The 17,905-nt window shown below is 42.3% G+C and overlaps 1 protein-coding gene across 1 annotated transcript in view; it reads left to right on the top strand.

Moving 5' to 3' along the window:
• ITGA9 (integrin subunit alpha 9) overlaps positions 1 to 17,905 on the top strand; it is a 232,582-nt gene that overhangs the window by 36,084 nt on the left and 178,593 nt on the right. The window contains exons 10-15 of the mRNA XM_063325548.1: positions 1,702 to 1,807; positions 3,268 to 3,362; positions 6,328 to 6,418; positions 6,976 to 7,021; positions 10,032 to 10,186; positions 16,963 to 17,123. Of these exons, the coding sequence (XP_063181618.1) occupies positions 1,702 to 1,807; positions 3,268 to 3,362; positions 6,328 to 6,418; positions 6,976 to 7,021; positions 10,032 to 10,186; positions 16,963 to 17,123 (654 nt within the window). The remainder of the gene's footprint in view (positions 1 to 1,701; positions 1,808 to 3,267; positions 3,363 to 6,327; positions 6,419 to 6,975; positions 7,022 to 10,031; positions 10,187 to 16,962; positions 17,124 to 17,905) is intronic.

The following is a 17,905-nucleotide window of genomic DNA, read 5'->3' as shown; positions in this document are numbered from 1 at the left end:
ATTACCCAACAACAGTCTTGGAAAAGGCTGAACTTTCTTGCATCAGCAAAACAAGATCATTCTTATGTTGTATTTATAGCAAAATAATAGCTTTTTACGTATTATTAAATATTTAATATTCAGGTCCCAAACCTACTGTCTCAAAGGAGGAGTTGTTATGGACTAAAATGAAATTGGTTTGCTTCATTAGTAGTTTGTCAATGGAGTTTGTTTACGTTAGACTTGACATTCACCACAAGTCCTATTGGTAGCATTTGGGAGAGTTCAGAATTGCCTTTGGTGTAATTCTATTTTCTGTTATCACTCCTCCTTTAAATGAGCTTTACTTTTTCAGTCTGATCCACAGGCTGTCCCACTTCTTATATTGCAGTGTTGCTGCTGCATCCTCAGGACAGGGTCCAGAAAGCCAAGCAGATAATAGGCAACGTGTTCTGCTCGCAGTGAGAGCATGCATGAGTTAGTTTTTATCTTTTATAAAACAGTCAAGAAGCTAGTAGGAGTTTCTTATACTCCTACAGCAAGAATTACTTGCAGGAGCAGTGGCTTGCAGGATTGTGGGTTTTATCTTGGGGTTTAGAGTTTTTAAACTGTGTTTCATTCTGCAAGCACCACTGCCTAAGAGGTTGTTGCAGCGGATGAAAGAAGACTGCGTTATAATACAAGCACGCATGGTGATGCTAGATTTAACACGCTTGTATTTTGCCCTTTCCTGTGAGGGCTGCAAAGAAATGAGTCGCACATACAGGCCTGCCTGTCTCCTCTTTGTTGTGTTTCAATTTCATTATGTGGGATTTTCTTAAAGTCAGCAACTCCCCACAGCCAAGAAAAAGATTTTATTACATGTTCCAGAGGGCAGTTTACTCTCATTCACAAAGAAGCAAAAACAAAACAAAACAACCCTTGAGGTGGGTACAGAGTTGGATTGCGTAACTAAATTTTGTTTTCTTGTGGAAATGTTCCTTTCCCCTTGAGGGAAGACTGCAAGAAACTAAAGCTTATGAATCTGACCAGAAAGTGGGTGGGCAAGAAATACCAGATCCATATAAGGCTTCTCATGGCATAGGAGTACAAAGCTACTTTATTCTAAACGTTCCTCTGTCTCTTTATTGCGTTAAGTCCCTTTCCTTATTCTTCATTTCAGAAGGCTTTTTGGTGACTTTGCTTTAATCCTTTTGTCCAATACTTAAAAAGTTTTCAAATCCAATTGCCCAAATGTTCTTTGCTTAGGGGAGAGTTCTCCTTAACTCGATGGGGTTTAGCTGAATAAGCCTGGACTGAGGATTTCACTCCTCAGATGTAATCTGCCAGCAGAGCAAGTTCTGGGCTGTTATATTTTAGGCATCTGGAAACCTTCATGAGCTCACCAAGCCCTGTGACTGCATTTAGTTAAATCACTGAGTTATCATTTAGTTAATTTATCATTTTAGTTATATCACTCATATGCTCCTTTTCTTCCCCCTCTTAGTCTTAAAACTAAAAGACAGAAGATGGTTAAAACCCTCAAATAAGTAGTAAGACAATTAATAATAAAGAAATTAGATTTTTAGTGCCCAGGTGATCTGTGTGCATTGAGGGCAGGAGTCAGAATGCAGCCCTGCCCCAGCTGTTTCCCACAGTGCGTAGGCAGCTCCCACGGGGAGGGTTCACGTCATCCAGGACTCACACTGGATCCCTGACCCTGTTTAATTGCCTACTTGCTAGGGAGTACTGGAAGAGCAGCTCGTCCTGGATGGTGATGGCGCCTACAATGCACACTTCGGAGAGAGCATGGCCACCCTCGGCGACATCGATGATGATGGCTTCCCAGGTTGGTGTGATTTCTTCCTGGGCCATTTGCCTGGAAATGCCAGCAGGGCTGGTGGCACTGCCAGTCTCCTCGCATCACTGGGTGCCGCGTGGCATCCATTGTTCCTCTGGCCCTGACGAGCACCTGGGCTCACGCTAAGGATAAATGTGCTTGTGTTGGATTTGTCTGCTAAAGCCTTTTGTAGCTGATTGTCCTTCATGTGGGTTTAGTCCCCGTTCATGCAACTCGCACCCCAATCTCATTAGCATTGCTTTGCTTTCCATGCTGTTGCATTTTCTTCTTCCCTGTATGGTTTGTAAAAAGCTTTAGATACCCATGCCCCAAACAAAACAGAAACCTATGTCTGACTTCTTTTTTCTTTCCCATTTCTTTACGTCTTCAAGCTTTTCCAGTTTTGTTGACATAATCACATTTCTTATCATGAAATGTAAAGAAGTAGTAGCTTCTCACTCCTGATAGCATGTACTATATTAATAATTTCTCTCCTTTGCTTTATTCTACCCCTGCTCCTTTCACAGACCACTCAGTGTGAGGCCCTGTGCTGTGATAGCAGTAGGAGAGAGCAAAGTGTTGGTGCTGGCACCTTTTCTGCCCTGATTTCTGGCAGTGCAGATTAAGGACTTCCAAACAAAGGATGACTTACTCCGTGTGCACCTGGATTTATTTCTTCCAGTCCACTCGGGGCACAGTATCCCAGTAAGCCTAACCCAACCTCATTGCAGGTTGCCCAAAGGTGGACTTGCTCTTCTTCTGCACCTGGACATGCATTTGCGTGTTCTTGCTGCTGCTTGTGGGACAGTTGTGGTGATGGTGAGACTGCAGAGTGAGTTGCATCAGTCCACGGGTATGAAGCCATCGGGAAGAGTTTAATTTTAGCAACTGTGTTGTCACTAGATCCAACTAGGAGAGGAGAATGGGAGGTGGGATCACTCTTTCTGCAGGAGTTTGCAGTTAAAATGGATCAAATGTAATTTGAAAGTAGCCTCAGCAGCCTTTTTTTCTTCCTGCCTATCCATTTAATATACCCAGCCTCATTTCGGAGCCTTGGATTTTCAAGGAAACTTAATGTAGTGCTACAATAGATGTTTTGCCAATGCTGTCTTGGTTCACAAAGCTGATGTTCCCCTGGGTTGGAGATTTTTGTATGAAAGAATTCTAAATTAACTTTTTGAGCATGTCTTCTGGTTAATAAACGCACATTTTCATAACAAGCACATGTTTCTAATTAGGCACAATATAGCCACATGCGTGTACAAATTCATATACATTTGTGTAATTTTTTAAGTTTATCTTAACATAAGCTCTTTACTAAATCAAACAAGTTCCGTCTCTCCAGGTTCACATGAGCTGCTGATCATCTTCGTCGTGGGGAGCTAGTTTCCTATGGATAGCTGGCTTCTAAAATCGGGAAAAAGTTGGACTAATGGAATAGATTGTGAAATGTTTGTACTGTTTTACAGATGTTGCTATTGGAGCGCCTAAGGAGGATAACTACATAGGAGCAGTGTACATTTACCATGGGGACGCCAATGGTATTGTACCTCAGTACTCTATGGTATGTGACACTGTCATTTATGATACCTATCTGAAGTCACTTTCCCAGGGCCTGCAGAAATAAACCATACTTAGGGGTTCCTTTATAGGTAGTCTCATCATAGCTCTACACCCTTTTCTGAGTCCTGGTTTGAAGATGGCTTCTCCCAAAGTTTGTCCATATGCTGTAGGGCAAAATTATGTTAGTCAGGAGATATCTTTCACTGTCTTTTGTTGCAGTTATCAGCTGTAGCTTCCTTCTTGAAGCAAACGAAGTCTTGGTGTTTGAATGTCAGTTTTTCGAGATAGTACTGCTGCAGAGGAGAAATGAAAACCCTGGAGAGGTTGAGCATACAAATTATGGAGAGGCCAATGGGCAGCTGGGAGGTTGCACTTTCTTTCTGTAGAAGCAGGCTTAGTGAGAAAGAAGAGGTACTAAAATTGTTGTGTCCCGCAGAAGCCTCTTTACCCATCTTGTTGGCCCTCTCCTTGCAATGTGACGATATATCACGAGGTTGTTCTTGGGTGCCATTCCCCTGACCATTATTATGAAGTAAAATCTTGGCTGGGGTATGCTGTAGCATCTTGTGCAGAGATGACACAGTGCAATTTAGCTACTGTAGCCAGGATGTGGAGAAGATAAATTTATGCTCAAGCTGCCCAACATGTATCCCCTAGTCTCTGTCTAGCCCATTTCTTTTTTCAGAGAGCCTGAATCTTCCCTCCCTCCGTGTGTTTGAAGTTTGGCTTGTTTTGTTTTGTTGCTGGGTGGGATCCTTCACAGTAAATCAGTTTAAGCAGAATTAAAGAGTTTAGTGGTTATATTGGAGACTCTTCTAACAGACCGTAGAAGTTTAGTCCTTCTTCCTTTTACCATGTGTATGCCATGCGCTGCTTTTTAGAAAAAAGGAAGTTAAATGACTCTTTATGGATACTTGTAAAATGCACTAATGTGTGGCATGTGCAGGGTTCTGCCCGTTTCTTGCTGAGAGCCACTGGCTGGGCGGTTCTTCTCTGGCTGCTGAGAAGCCTGAAGATTTCCAGCTCTTGCTGAAAAGGATCAGATTATTTTTATTTTTTTTGTCATTCATGGGAAAATTTTACATTTTTTGAAAGAGGCCAGATCAGCAGGGTGGGAAGCGAAACATCCTGCTTGCAATCTCTCCCTCCCCATTGGAGCAAGGCCGGCAGACATAGCGCGTGTCCCTCCCCTTGGTCAGTGGGACAAAGCCCAGCTCAAGAGGGTGGCAGGGTATCACAGTCATTGTCTCTTGATACCATTCCTGTTGTTGTCCCGTGTCCTGAGGCAGACGAGGGGGCACCACGTATGGGCATTGTGTCTCTGTGCTGTTTCCCAGTGTCTGCTGCGGGGCACCAGACACACCACCATCTCCCATGTGCAACCAAAAAAGCTGTGTAACAACTTCAGCTCTTTACCTACCTGCCCTGGATTTGAACTTGAAGGTGAAAGACTTTTTGTATCTTATTACTATACCCCTGAGCCATCTTAATGCCCTGGATTTCCTTTTTTTAAATAAGCTGAGAGAGGTGGAGGCAGGGCCTGCAGGGTATGTGTTTTCACCCTTTTCATTTTGTTAGCTTTTTTCCCTTTTCTTCGTTTAAATTGCTGGTCAGTGTTTTTCCCTCATGTCCCTTCAGCAGCTTTAGTGGTGGCTATGAGCAGAAGCAGCTTAATTGGCTTTGCGGCCTGCTGTTTTCATTCATGGCACTTAAAAGCAGAGCAGCATTATACCTCTGCCTTCTAGGCTGTAACAGCCTGCAGATGTCCACTGGGGTGTTTGCAGGCGGGATTTACCACCCTAACCGGGACCCCCCAAAAATGTGATGTAAGTGTAATGTGGGGAGGAAGTTACTTCCAGTTGTCTTAATCTTATCTGCCCGCAAGTAGGAAAAGGAGATCTGTACAGGCAGAGCACTGTTTCTCCTTTAAACTCTGTCAGGACTGCAGGATATCTTTCTTCCCCTCAACTTGTCTTTTTTTCCATGAATTTCCTGCCTGACCTTTTGTCCAATATTATGTCCTTTTATGGGAGGGCCAGGAAAAGCTGGTCGCATGTCACAAGCTGTGAAGCACCACCAATAGCCTTGAAATTACTTCATGGGGTAGGTTTCCTCTGTCTGTAACTTCTGCAGTCAGATGTTAGTTTGAGTTCAGGTCTCGCATTGGTGGCCCAGCATAATGAATGAGAGCTGGGAGACATCTGATTGCCTTCTTAGAAAATGAGATTGTGATATATTAATTTGCTTCAGACAAAGGCATTTACAATTCAAAACGTTTAGAGAAAGTTTTTGTGTTAGTAATCAAAAAAAAAAGAAGCTGTGTTAGAAGTTAATTAATCTTTGCGTTGGGGAGGCAGAAATGAGATACAGCTTCCAAACTGACACAAAACACTACATAATAGCTGATGGAAACCAGAATTTCCAAGTGGGATGAAAATTAATCATTTTGACTTTGGGTATGCTGGCAAGCTTTGTGAAAAGGAATGGTTGTGCAGGATTTTCTGTTTCAATTAATCATTAATTTTGTTAAGATGCTTAACTTATTTACTGAAATAAAGGTAATGAAAAAAAGAAGAGAAAATCTCTAGGGTGCAGTTAAATTTCCTCCCACTCCCCGAGAAATCTGTTTGATGTGTTCTTTATTTTGCTTGGGACTGCATGAGGCTTGTAACACAGGTGTGTTTTTTAATCCAAGTCAACACTGGCCTCCTCCTAGCCCAGAGCAGAAGGGCTTCCTGCAGTCAGCAGCCTTCCTGCTCTGGGCTGCGTGGGTGAAGTGTGAGTCTGCAGATGTGCAGCACTCCCGGTCCATGGAAAAGAACCCCGGTGACCATGAAAATAAGGCTCGAAGGGTTTTTTCGTTTGGGTGGGTTTGGTTTTGTTTGGTTTTTTTTTTTGTTTGTTTGGTTTTTTTAAAGGATTCTTTATGTTACTGACTGATTTCACTTATGTGTTTTCTGCTGCAGAAGCTGTCTGGGCAAACAATAAACCCGATGCTGCGGATGTTTGGCCAGTCCATATCAGGGGGAGTCGATATGGATGGCAATGGTTATCCAGGTATGTCTGCTACGCTGGCAGCGAGAGCACTGGGGAAACACAGCAGCAGGCTGAGAAAACAGTGGAGCTGGTGATTTCCAGGTTGCTGGTTCCTGCAATGGCCAGAGGCTGATGAAGCTGAGCATTTTCTTCCCTTTTCCCTGTTATTCAAAGCTCCTGATAAGAATTTGAGCCAATTGCTTGCTTCAGATGTTTGGACAGTCATGACGAATGATTGAGATATTAAAGCAAAGGATTTCAGTATCTGGCCAAGGTTGTAAGTTGCCTGGAAGCTGCCCAATCATGATGACAATTAAAAAAAAAATAAATAAAAAAAATAGTAGACAATAGCATAATGGTAATAATAAAAACCAAACAATGAAGTAGAAGTGAAATAACATCACAGACATGATCCTCTGGTTGCACTACTTCTGACATAATTATATTTGAAGAGACCAGCCAGCTGATTTAAGTAAAAATGCTTTTTTTGGATATATGCTCCATAATTTACCAACTGACATGAAAAAATTGAATTCTGTGCCTCCTTTGTAACCGTCTCAATGTTACAATAATTTCAGATATGACCGTTGGAGCTTTCTTGTCAGACAATGTGGTACTTCTGAGGTGAGATCAAAGTCTTTTTCATCCGCTGTTGTCTTCTTTTTGTGTCTGTTTTCTGTTTATATCTTACGTGTTCTAAGTCCTCCACCACTCTGATTTTCTCCCTAGTTTACTGTGGTCAGAAGAAGCAAGCTGGGTTACCTTTTGAGCAGAACCTTAAACATGGATAGTGTCAACGAATGCACAGTCTGATTTAAACAGTGTAGTGAGGGATGACAATACATAGGACTCCCAGGGCTAGGAACAAAACGAAGGATTAGAGCCTGAAGGAGATGTGTTGCTTCTTAATGCCTTTTCTAAAAAGGTTGCTCTGAATTTGTGAGAAGGCTTTTTTATTGTTCTTACATTTGCATAAAGTAAATAAAATATGATTTAAGGGAATGCGGTTGAGCAAAAAGCCAGCTGCATATGATGCCAGGATGTAATTTTGCAAGTTATAATGGGACACAGAATGAAATAAGAGTCTTCAGGGAAATGAAATATGGAGATGTTTGCAATGCACACAGGATTTGGGCTGCTGTTTCAAGTGTATGAATTAAGTGCAATTGCTTGTTTCATCTGATGGAGAGAGGTGTGACAGCTTGGTCCACCAAATTATGCAGGTGGAGATTTAGAGTAGGAGCAGGCTTGAGATGCACAGACGTGGGGAAGAGAATGGGAAATCTGAATTTTACCAGTAGCTCTGTTGTTACACTTGTAAATATTTAATAGAAAAATCCTGTCAATACCTAGATGTCATTAGAATTAGTCACTAGGGATTCCTGCATCTTAATGGAACATAAAGAGATGTGGTGAAACTGGCAAGACAAATAGTGGAGCTGCAGAACGGATGTGCCAGCCTGCTTCTTTTTCAAGGCAGGAAAAACTTGGCTCTGTTTCCATTTGAATCAGTTAAACAAAACAAAAAGAAAAAGGAGAAGAGGGGAAGAAATGCTCTTGATGATCAATGTGGCAGCTAGTCAAGTCTTCTGAAGAGCTTTCTATTCCTTCATCATGCACACAAAAGATGCCAATTGCTGTTTCTATGAAAAGGTGTGCCATGCCCCAGATGGAATCTCACAGCCCCACATCTCCAAACCTGCTAGAAAGAAAACTGTGCATTTTTATTCTGCATTGTTGTTACTTGCAGGGTGGGAAATGGCAGTCTGAAAGGCTTGCTGTGATGTTTAAAACAACATACATTGCAAAAGCATGGTGACCTCTGTCCATGCGTTCAGTCACTGCTTGTGCATTTCGGAGAAGATTAAGACATTACCAGCTGACTTTGTGGGCAGCCTGATTTAATTGTGGCTACTGCCAATTTACAGCGTGTCCATCTTGCTGTTTAGATTCAGATTAGGATAAAGAAATGAGCTGCCTTTCCCCCCCACCCCTCCAGAAGCCTTTGTGAAATTCTTTGGCCAAAACCAACAAATGTTTTGCCAAGTGATATTAAAAGCTTTGGTGGAAGCCGCAGTGACTTGGGGCAGATCGTCATTGCTGTATTACTCGCGTGTGTGTATGGCTGTTTGACAGATGCATTGTGTTTTTTTTCCCCCAGTGAATAACTAAGTGAGCTAACATTAAGGAAAAATCACACAGTGCATCATGGCTGGAGAAATTTTTTTTTTCTAGGAGAAATATTTTTCTAGGTCAATTATAGCATTTCCTCTTTTATGTTTCCTCAAGCATTTGAAAAGAGTTTTTTCCAAGGTGTGAAATGATCCTAGGAAGCTCACTCTTTTTCCTCCTTCTTCCCCCTTTTTACTGTATATATTTCTAGGGTTAGCATTTATCTTCATCCTCCATCTCAAAAGGTGAACTTGCACTGTTATTTCAGGCTGTGGTAAAAGAGCCTGAGCAGCTGTCTCAGAGATTGATGTGAAGCTTGTTCCCGTTGATATGAATTAGGTGTAACCACAATCCCTGCTCTCTTCTCCCCGCTCCCCTCCACCTCTAAATTAAGTGGCTTGTGGAGTGAGAGTCCTGAAGTGGTTTGCTTGCGTGGTCTGGCCTTGCACAGCTGCTGGGACTACCTTAGAAGTGAATTTGCTGGTTGCTGCACATTTTTTTTTTTACTACTAGAGTTGGTTTTGGAAGAACGTTTTCATGTTGAACATGTACAGAATTGAAACCACAAAGAATAACACTCGATGAATTTTTGGGCTGGAGTCCTGTGCTAGGGGTGGCTCAGGAGAAACCTGAGTTTCTGGGCTGCTTTTCCCAACCAAGCTGGTGGGGCTTCTGTGTTGTCTGAGAGAGGAGACCCACCTCAGCCCTGATGTCACTCAGCTTGCTCTGTGATCCTGACCGAGGTCATCTTCAGCAAAGAATAGTTGTAGCAATAACCTAGTGCTGAAGTTTCAAGGGCAGAAAGCTTTTGTTCACAGTGCACCAGGTAACTCCTGAAACAGAGCTTAGCAGCGTGAAAAGAGTATTCAATCCTTACCACTTTCCAGGAGCAAATTAGCCAAACATTCCCTCCCCCAGAAAACATGAATATGGTGCCTGTTGTCCCTCTTATACTGTCAGAAAAATTATGTATGAATCCATCTCCTACCCCTGTGCTCCCTCCTTGACTTGCAGGTCACAAACTTGACCGTAGACCATTCTCTGGAAACCTAAGGTCTCTGCCTACCTGTTCCTGACCATCCGGGCTGCTTAGCAAGCAGCCTCACTTGAATGAGCTTGTTGTCCTTGGTTGCCATTCTGCTAATTTTGTTATCCTCTTCAATCATCGGAAAGGCTTTCTGCAACTTTTATTTGAGATGGTTATTATTATGTGTTACCAGTTTCCCCAGCTGCGTGCCTGCAGTCTGTATCAGCATGAACTTCAAGTTGACACTATGGTTTTCATTCAGATGCAAGTAGTCCTTGCCAGCTAGGTCAAGTGCTAATCTATCTTACAGTTACAAGTGCACTCTCCAATTTTTCATGCTTGAAATTGTGCAGTTTACCAAATGTACTTTATTTTCCTTTGGCTGAGAACTTCCCTCTGAATGATCACTCAATTCCACTCTCTATTGATCTCCAGATCCAGGCCTGTCATTACTATGGACATCTCTATTTTTCTGCCCGTGTCCATCAACATCACAGCTCCTCAGTGCCATGATGGCTTGCAGCCGGTGAACTGCCTCAATGTCACAGCATGCTTTCGCTTCAGTGGCAAGCGTGTTCCTGGAGAAATAGGTAAGGTACCTGCGCCAGCCCTGGGCAGGGGCACACTAGCAGGCTAAGCTGGAGTCAAGGGCTCTCCTTGGATTCAGTAACAGAGCTTTTACATGAAATACGTTGTTTCAAGGTGAGCAGAGCTATACAATTCCAGAAAGTTGGAGCCTGCCTGGGAACTTTCTTGGGCACGTTTTTACCTTCCGGTGAGGCTGAGTTAATACTGGGGCAGTTTCTTCCTTAGTGAAAGGAGGGAAATGTGTCCTTGGACTTACTGCAAGGACAGAACACAGAAACAACTGATGCTTTAGAAGTTCATATTCCCTGTGTATCTCTTGATAACGCATATCTGTATCCATATCCTCTATCAGTGTTATCAGAAAGCAGGTGTGATTTGCTCTGGATTAATAGTTTTTGAAAGTCTACAAGGAGCTCTTGAAACAGAGCCCTTTAATTCTGAATTCCTAGCAGACGTGAGCAATTCCTTTTCTGTGCATCAGTTTACCTGTCTGTAAAATGATTATAAATAGCCCAGTATTTTACTGATAGCAAGAATATCTTCCAGGTTAGTTAACCTCTGTAAAACACCTGGAGTTTCTCGTGTGAATGAAATTGTGTAAGGTGTGTAATTGTGCAAGCCTTTACGTCTTGGCTGCATTAAAATATTACTTATGTCTTTTACATCCCAGTGTTTACAAGTCTTAGATATTGTGTGAAGTGGTATGGGATAGATAGAGCATTTCTAATTATTGTAAGGTCTGGGTTTGTTTAGTTCAGCCACAATGTTTTACCTTCAATGTGCTTTAGGAATGGCAGAGGACTTGCAGTGTGCTGCTCATGGGAGATACCTCAGCCTCACAGTGTGCTGCGTCTCTGCTGTGGGTCTGGTGAGGAGCTGGAGGAAGCAGTGCCTCCTCCTACTCTGTGCCTCAGCCTTTCTGAGTCACTAATCAAGAAGGGTGAGAGTTGCATCTGTGCATCCCAGTATGTAGAGCCTGCTGCAGTATTTGGATTTTAAATGAGTCAGAGAAGAAAAAGGCTTCTTGCTACTTCTCCTGCTCTTCACATGGAGCGAGAACTACAAGCTGCTTGTTGAAGTTGTTCTCTGCAGCTTGTCACTTTTTGTCACCTGAACAGCTCAAAAAAGTGGAGTTACTACATTTAAGATTCCTCTGGATTCTAACATATTGGTGCAACTGAGACTTCAGTTTCTATTTTTGCACTTTTTCCTTCCCTGTAAATGATGACTCTCAGCAGACGAACACATGCTTTGATAAAGTATTTTTTGTAATGCCTGCTCCCCTGTCAGTTGAGAAAACTCTTATCTCCGAGCGCTCCGAGGGTGATAATTCCTTTCTGACAATCAGTGCATAGATTTTCTGAATATATAGGTTTTCATGTGTTCTTGGGGGTACTGTTTAATATGTTTCCTTTGCTTTAATTTCATACCTCTGGACCTGTGGCTAAGAAGTGAGCTGTCTTTTTTTCCAATCTAAATATCTGTTCCCCTTGTTTGCAAAAGACCTATCTTCCCGCTTCATCGTGTCTTGTAAAAGCCAGTTGAATTCCTCTGTGTTGTCATACAAACTGTTCTCCCGATGATTTATTGTGTGAAAGCACATGTGCATCTTCTTTGGCAAGTAACATATATTTCATTACAAGGAATTTTTTTACTATTAAGTAGATGATTATAAAACTTCCAACCATTGTCCTTTTATACAATGCTTCTTGCAAAGTGATTTGTCTTGAAAACATTGCAGCCAGAACTATCTGACTGTATAAAACCCCTTGGGGATATGATTTGGATAAAATATCTCAAATAAGCTTTCAGTTTGTAATCTAACAGTCAGATCATTTTAATTATGTTGCATTTGAAGAGTATCAATTAGCAAAGGGTAGAACAATTCCTGGAAATATTGCAATGGTTCCTCTCCTGCATGGTTAAATGTAGAGGGGAAAAAAATAGAATTGTTGTCCAGTTCGGACTTTGACAGACATATGGAGGTGTTGAAATGCTATGTGAAGTTTTGTGGCTAAAAGTGTTGGGATTGTCTCCTCTTCGGGTATCTGGGGCCTGTCTGTTAAGTCAGACGATGAGAACACAGTGCTGACTGGGAAAATCGCTCCCCTAAGGCTTGTCAGCATGGACGCTCAAGATTGCTGCTTACTGGTGAAAAGCTGAGTGTTGCTCTTGTTTTTGGGTGGCTGAAGTTGGTCACCTACTACACAATGTTTAGAAAGTCAAGCTGAACACGCAGGCACCATTCTTCTGTGGCAAATGTGTGTCTTCAGTGCTTATTTGAACATGTGGTTATTTTTAGCGTTACATTAACTGGCATGTGAAGGAAAGTTGTCTTCATCTAGCACTGCCTCACGCTTGCATATAAACCTTCCCCACCTTCCTTTTGTTTTTTGAGGATCTGTGTTCATTGACACTGCTTGATACTGCCAATGACAGTATAATTCCCATCCATTTTGTGGATACTGAATGCAGGCTATGGTTTTTAGAAGTATGAATTTATTGCTGAAATGGTTTCATCTAAACAAAGAGCCATGCCCAAGTGAAACATGTGCTCTGCACTGTGTGCCAGGCATTGTCTGACCCTTCGCTCTGCCTCTGTGCTTGCTGCAGAGCTGAGCGTCTAGTTGTACGGCCACTGAGAGAGACAGCCTCTGGTACATCTTGGAGGTGTGAGAAATACGGCATTTTAAGTTTTCCCTCTTTCACCTCAGAATCTCACTCAGACTGTTCCTCCCTCACCTGAGGGGCCATTGCTTTGTCTCTCCTGGGGTGTCTGTACCTGCAGGAAAGGCAGGGATGAGAGAATGGCCTTTCCTAGCCTGGGTGAGCAGACTTCAGCCTGTTCAGACCATCCACTTCTGGGTGACCAGCACAAGAAAACAGAGGCTGTTTGCATCTCGGTGCATCAAGCACTGTTTCTGCATTCATCTCCACAGAAGAATGGAGTAAACTTGTGCCCACAGTCTGGGTAATTTCCTCAACAACAACAGCAACAATAGTGCCAGTGTAAGAATTAGGTGAATTTTAAGTGGCTATGAAATTAAGGGTTTTGGGCATTTGGCTAGGGCTAGGCAGATGCGTTAGAAACTTCTTCAAAGTTTCTCTTGTACTGTTCACTTCAGGTGTGCATGGCTTGTGTGCTGATCCATTTCTAGGGTAGTCTTCATGTCCCAAATACTGTTGCCTGAAAGACGGGTGTGAGATTTAGTGTGGGATAATGGGTCACTTGACATTTTCATTCTGCTTGTATACATTTCTAGGACTGAAGAAACATGCCTGATCCAAAATCTGACAAAAGTGGACACTCCTTATCTAGTTTGGTGCAGGAATAGTACTTCTGTCTGTCTGTCATTTTTCCAGTCCGCTTGGATGCAGGCCTAAGACCGTGCTACCCTCTGAATGCCTCAGGGGCAGGGATGCTGTAGGGTTGTGTTGTTTAGTGTATGCCCGGAGCAGTGAGGATGGCTCCCTACTTGGAAGCTGGGGACAACACTACGAGAAAGAATTTGAAACAAAGTTTGAATTAAGGGGAAAGGGAAAGAGTTTTGAGAGAGGATGGGGAGAATGTCCTATGTAGTCATTTGCTAGGACAAATTTTTTTTAATACTTTTTTTACTTAAGAATTTTCTCTGCAAGCAAAGGTCATGAATCATTTTCTCCTTGTAATTACTGGTAAAGAAGGCAAAGAAATGCATTCCTCTTCCAATGGCTTTTTGTTATTGTTTACTAAGTTCTTAATTTTCTCCATGTGGTGCCCTGCTTCACCCCCCACAAATCAGTACTATAGCTAGTAGTTTAACAAGAACTTATGGACGTGCTTATTCCTGCTGAGCATTTTGCCGCCTGCTTTTTGTGTGCTGTAGCATCATCTGAGTGGGCAACAAAGGCATGCGCAGGGTGGCTCAGGGTGTGTAACCTCTCCATTAGCACAGCCAGCTGCTATTCCTGTTTTAGCTCACAGGATACCACTACCTGAGTTCAATCCCTCCTCACTCCTCTCTGCTTCAGGGCTGCCTGCAGCCCTGTAAGGGGGGGACTCTTGCATCATGAGTACGCATGTGCCGCTTAGGTTGAAAATCCATTATAAAATGCCTTCTGCCATTTACTTTGTTTGTCTGTTACTGGCTGGAGTAACTCTCCTGGTCTGCTGGCTGATGGTTCTCTTGCAGGTACGATCAAAAATTTCTCAGTGAGCTGTTATCAAAGCTTTCAGGCATTTAACTTTAGTTATGGAGAAGGAATAGCTGTTAGAAAAATCAAGCCCTGGATCTGAGCTCATCAAATCCATGCCAGAGTTTTGTTTTGATTGTGTGAAGTTAGGATGGGCAGATCCCCAGAAACATTTCAAACTAGACCTCCTTAAAGCTGCTGGACAAATATTTAAAGGCATTACCTGCAAGAGTTAATTTGCTAATGAAAACTTGCCTTGCGATCTCCTACTGGAGTGAGCAGGAGGAACTTACACCACCAGCAGTGCGAAATTTGGCCAGTTATCTCCCCACCCTGGTTGCTTTTTGGAAGCAATGAAGCTGGGGAGAGGAAAAAAAAAAAACCTTACTCATGGTATTTCAGTTTTTCCACTGATGTGACATCATTGGATATAACATAGAAACAAGTTGTCAAAATAAAGGGGAGGCGGGGGGGAGGATGGGAACTGTGCTGCTTGATTGAAAACATCCACTGCTGTTTCAGAGAGACGGTAGCTGGGATCACTTTGCTTGGAGGCCTGGTACGGGGCTTGCCTTGGGATGCGTCTCCGCGCCTGCAGCGAGGAATTGTTCAGTGTCAGTAATATGTTGCGCATCCTTTGGAGAGCCTCTGAGCCTCCCCAGGCACCCCTGCAAGCTATGCAGCCCTGCCTTCCTTTGGTGTTTCTCTTTTGAAGAGAGCTGTGTCTCCCCGTGGGGCTTTTTGCCTCTGCCTACGCAGGGCCTGGGTTTGCTATGGGTTTTCTTGTCTTTAATCTTGGGATGCCGGTGCACATCTCAGCATGCAAGCGTGCATGTGACGTCTTGAAAGCAAAAGGGAGACAATTGGGGATGGGTGTGGGATGTGCACACTTTAAAAAAGAAAAAAAAGGTTAAGAAAGAGACTGCTGGCTAAACCCTGCATTTCTGTTTAGGTGGTGCTCTTCAGCGGGACTGAGCAAACACCACTTCAGGGAGAGTTTTTGGTGCTGAGCCTGTCAGAGTTTGAAACGCTTTCAAGGCATTATCCTTCTAAACAAGTTATTCTTCCAAAAGCAAGCAAAAAAAGTTCAGGTGGAGCCCTATGATGGTAGTTAGGCTGATTACTCAGCTGTTGCTTTTCTTACTACCTAGGGTATGTCTCTGGTTGCTTTGCATGAACTTGTGAGTGAACTTTTCATCAGAATGCAACACACTACAAATGGAAGCAAGGTCCGTTTGAATTATATATGTTCACAGGGACTTTTGCACCAAGTTTTATATCATTAAATAAATTCTTCAAAGTAGTGAAACTTTGGTGGAGAAATGATTGGAGGGGATACCACTGTCAGCAGTGTTGATTTAGAGAGATAAGGATTTTCATTGACTTTAAAAAAAAAAAACCAACCTACCGCAGTGAAACCAAATTAAAACGTGACAAATCCTAGCAAAGACCCCTTGCTGAAATTTGGTATAGAAGACCTCAATCCAGGAATGTGTTACATTTACATTGATTGTGTATAAAATTCTGCTTTAAAAAAAGTTTACATTTATGTGGAGCATATTATCTGGCATCAATCATTTAGGACTTAAATAAAACCAAAGCAATAATTTGGCAAGCACCCTACACATGTAACAAATCAGCACAGGAGCTGGTGCTGGCTGTCATTTAGGGAGATTATCAACTAATTAAGCCATTTATAGTGAGCCAATCTCGTGGTATTTACGTTATTGCCTTGATAACAGCTGAAATCAGTGGAGGCTGTGGTCTGTGATGAGTGAAAGGACCTCACAGCCAGTGTTTCCCTTGTCTGTAGAGAGCAGCAAAATAAGCGTTTATGCTTCTGTTGCAATTTCATTGCTCCTGTTGTTGCGTTTACCAAAAGGAAAGGTATAGTCAGCTTGGATTATTCAATCACTGTACAAGTGCTTCGGGTAACAAGTAAGTTTTCTGTTGGACACAGACTCATCCAGTCACAAACTGACCGATTGTGTTAAGTTGCTTATCCTGTAGAACAGCAGGAAACAGGATTTGCAGAGATACAGCTCATTAGTCTCTGGGTATTTCTTCTATAAGCTGCTAGGGATGTATAACATCTAAGGGAGGGATACTGAGTGCAAGACAGTGATCTCTAATTAAGGTCTAAACGCTAAGATGACCGCAAATCAACAGAAGTAATTGTCAGGAAGTGCCACATCCTTGTTGACATTTGCATGGTTTGTGCTGTTCTAGAAGGGAGACAAAGCTCGAGGCTGCCGCTGTTGTTGTGTTGTGGTTTTGCTTTTTATGTTAGCAACTTAATTTAAGCATCTTTTGTTTCTTTTTTTTTTTTTTTCATTAGGTGTGCATGTCTAGATGTGTATTTACACATCATTTCCTATGGGAAAGGATGGGCTGGGGAACCAACACGAAACCCGGGAGTACATTAGTAATTGGATTTGGGTTTGTGCAGCCACAGGAAACTTAGTGATTGATTGAGGGCTGGCAAGGGTTGACCTTTTTTCAAGCACACATGTCCCGGGGGCGACAGGATCTATTGATAGGTGGCTAGAAAATAACTATTGTTCACTGACATCCTTTGTTTTCTTCTTCTTCCTTTTTAAAACAGGTTTGAATTATAACTTGACTGCTGATGTGGCAAAGAAGGAAAAGAGCCAGCAACCCAGAGTTTACTTTGTGACTTCTGGAGAGACGGTGGGGCAGATCACAGAGAAGTTGCAACTGTCATACATGCAGGAAAAGTGCGAGCATTACCTAGCATATGTCAAGGTCAGTTCATTCCTGTCCTTACTAACATTGGCCTCATTGCAATTCCACTTTTTTTTTTCTTTTAAATATTCAAACAATTAAAATGGTGCTGCTTGGATTCAGATGTTCTTTGTTTTCCTGACAGATGGATGAAGTTTTTTGAGTGGAAGCTCAGAACTTCTTGCTTAGTATGATTTGTCAGTCTGAGTACCATCAGGCCTTCAAGACCTGATGCCAGAAATATGTATTTTATTTACTTTTGATCAGGTGCATTTGCAGGTGATTTCTTTCTTCTTTTGGCTTAGTTTCTTGCTACACTTGTTATACTCAAAATATGGAGGCAAAGTTGGTTTGGTTTTTTGTTTTTGTTTTTTTTTTTTTTTTTTGGCAGGAGCAGCAGGTTTAGTATTTAGTTTTGTGTAAGGTCTGATTGCACAAGGGGCTGGTGATGCAATCTTCATGGTAATGGCAAGATAATGTGGTGTCTGTCCTGAAGCAATTGGGCTCATGGGTTTGAAGAGCACCCTGGATTTCATCGGGGCTTGAAAATAGCAGTGGGATAACTTTATTTCACATTCAGAGAGTGCTTTACAGACATGCTGGGATGTAGAAAGGGTCTGTTCTTCCTATAATAAATTCTTCATATGGGGTCTGCTGTTGTTGAAGAAATGTCACCCAAGTGCCATTCTGTTTGCAAAGTAAGCACAATAGTTTTCTTCTCAGCTAAGAAATTTATAGAATGGATTTTAAAATGATACAGGAAGGAGATCTATCTTTTAAACCAACTATGTCTTACAAGCTCC

This window comes from Chroicocephalus ridibundus, chromosome 2 (genome assembly GCF_963924245.1).
Source record: "Chroicocephalus ridibundus chromosome 2, bChrRid1.1, whole genome shotgun sequence".
Classification (NCBI taxonomy): domain Eukaryota; kingdom Metazoa; phylum Chordata; class Aves; order Charadriiformes; family Laridae; genus Chroicocephalus; species Chroicocephalus ridibundus.
The sequence above is the reverse complement of the archived record's forward strand: the minus strand, read 5'-3'. Positions and strand labels throughout refer to the sequence as shown.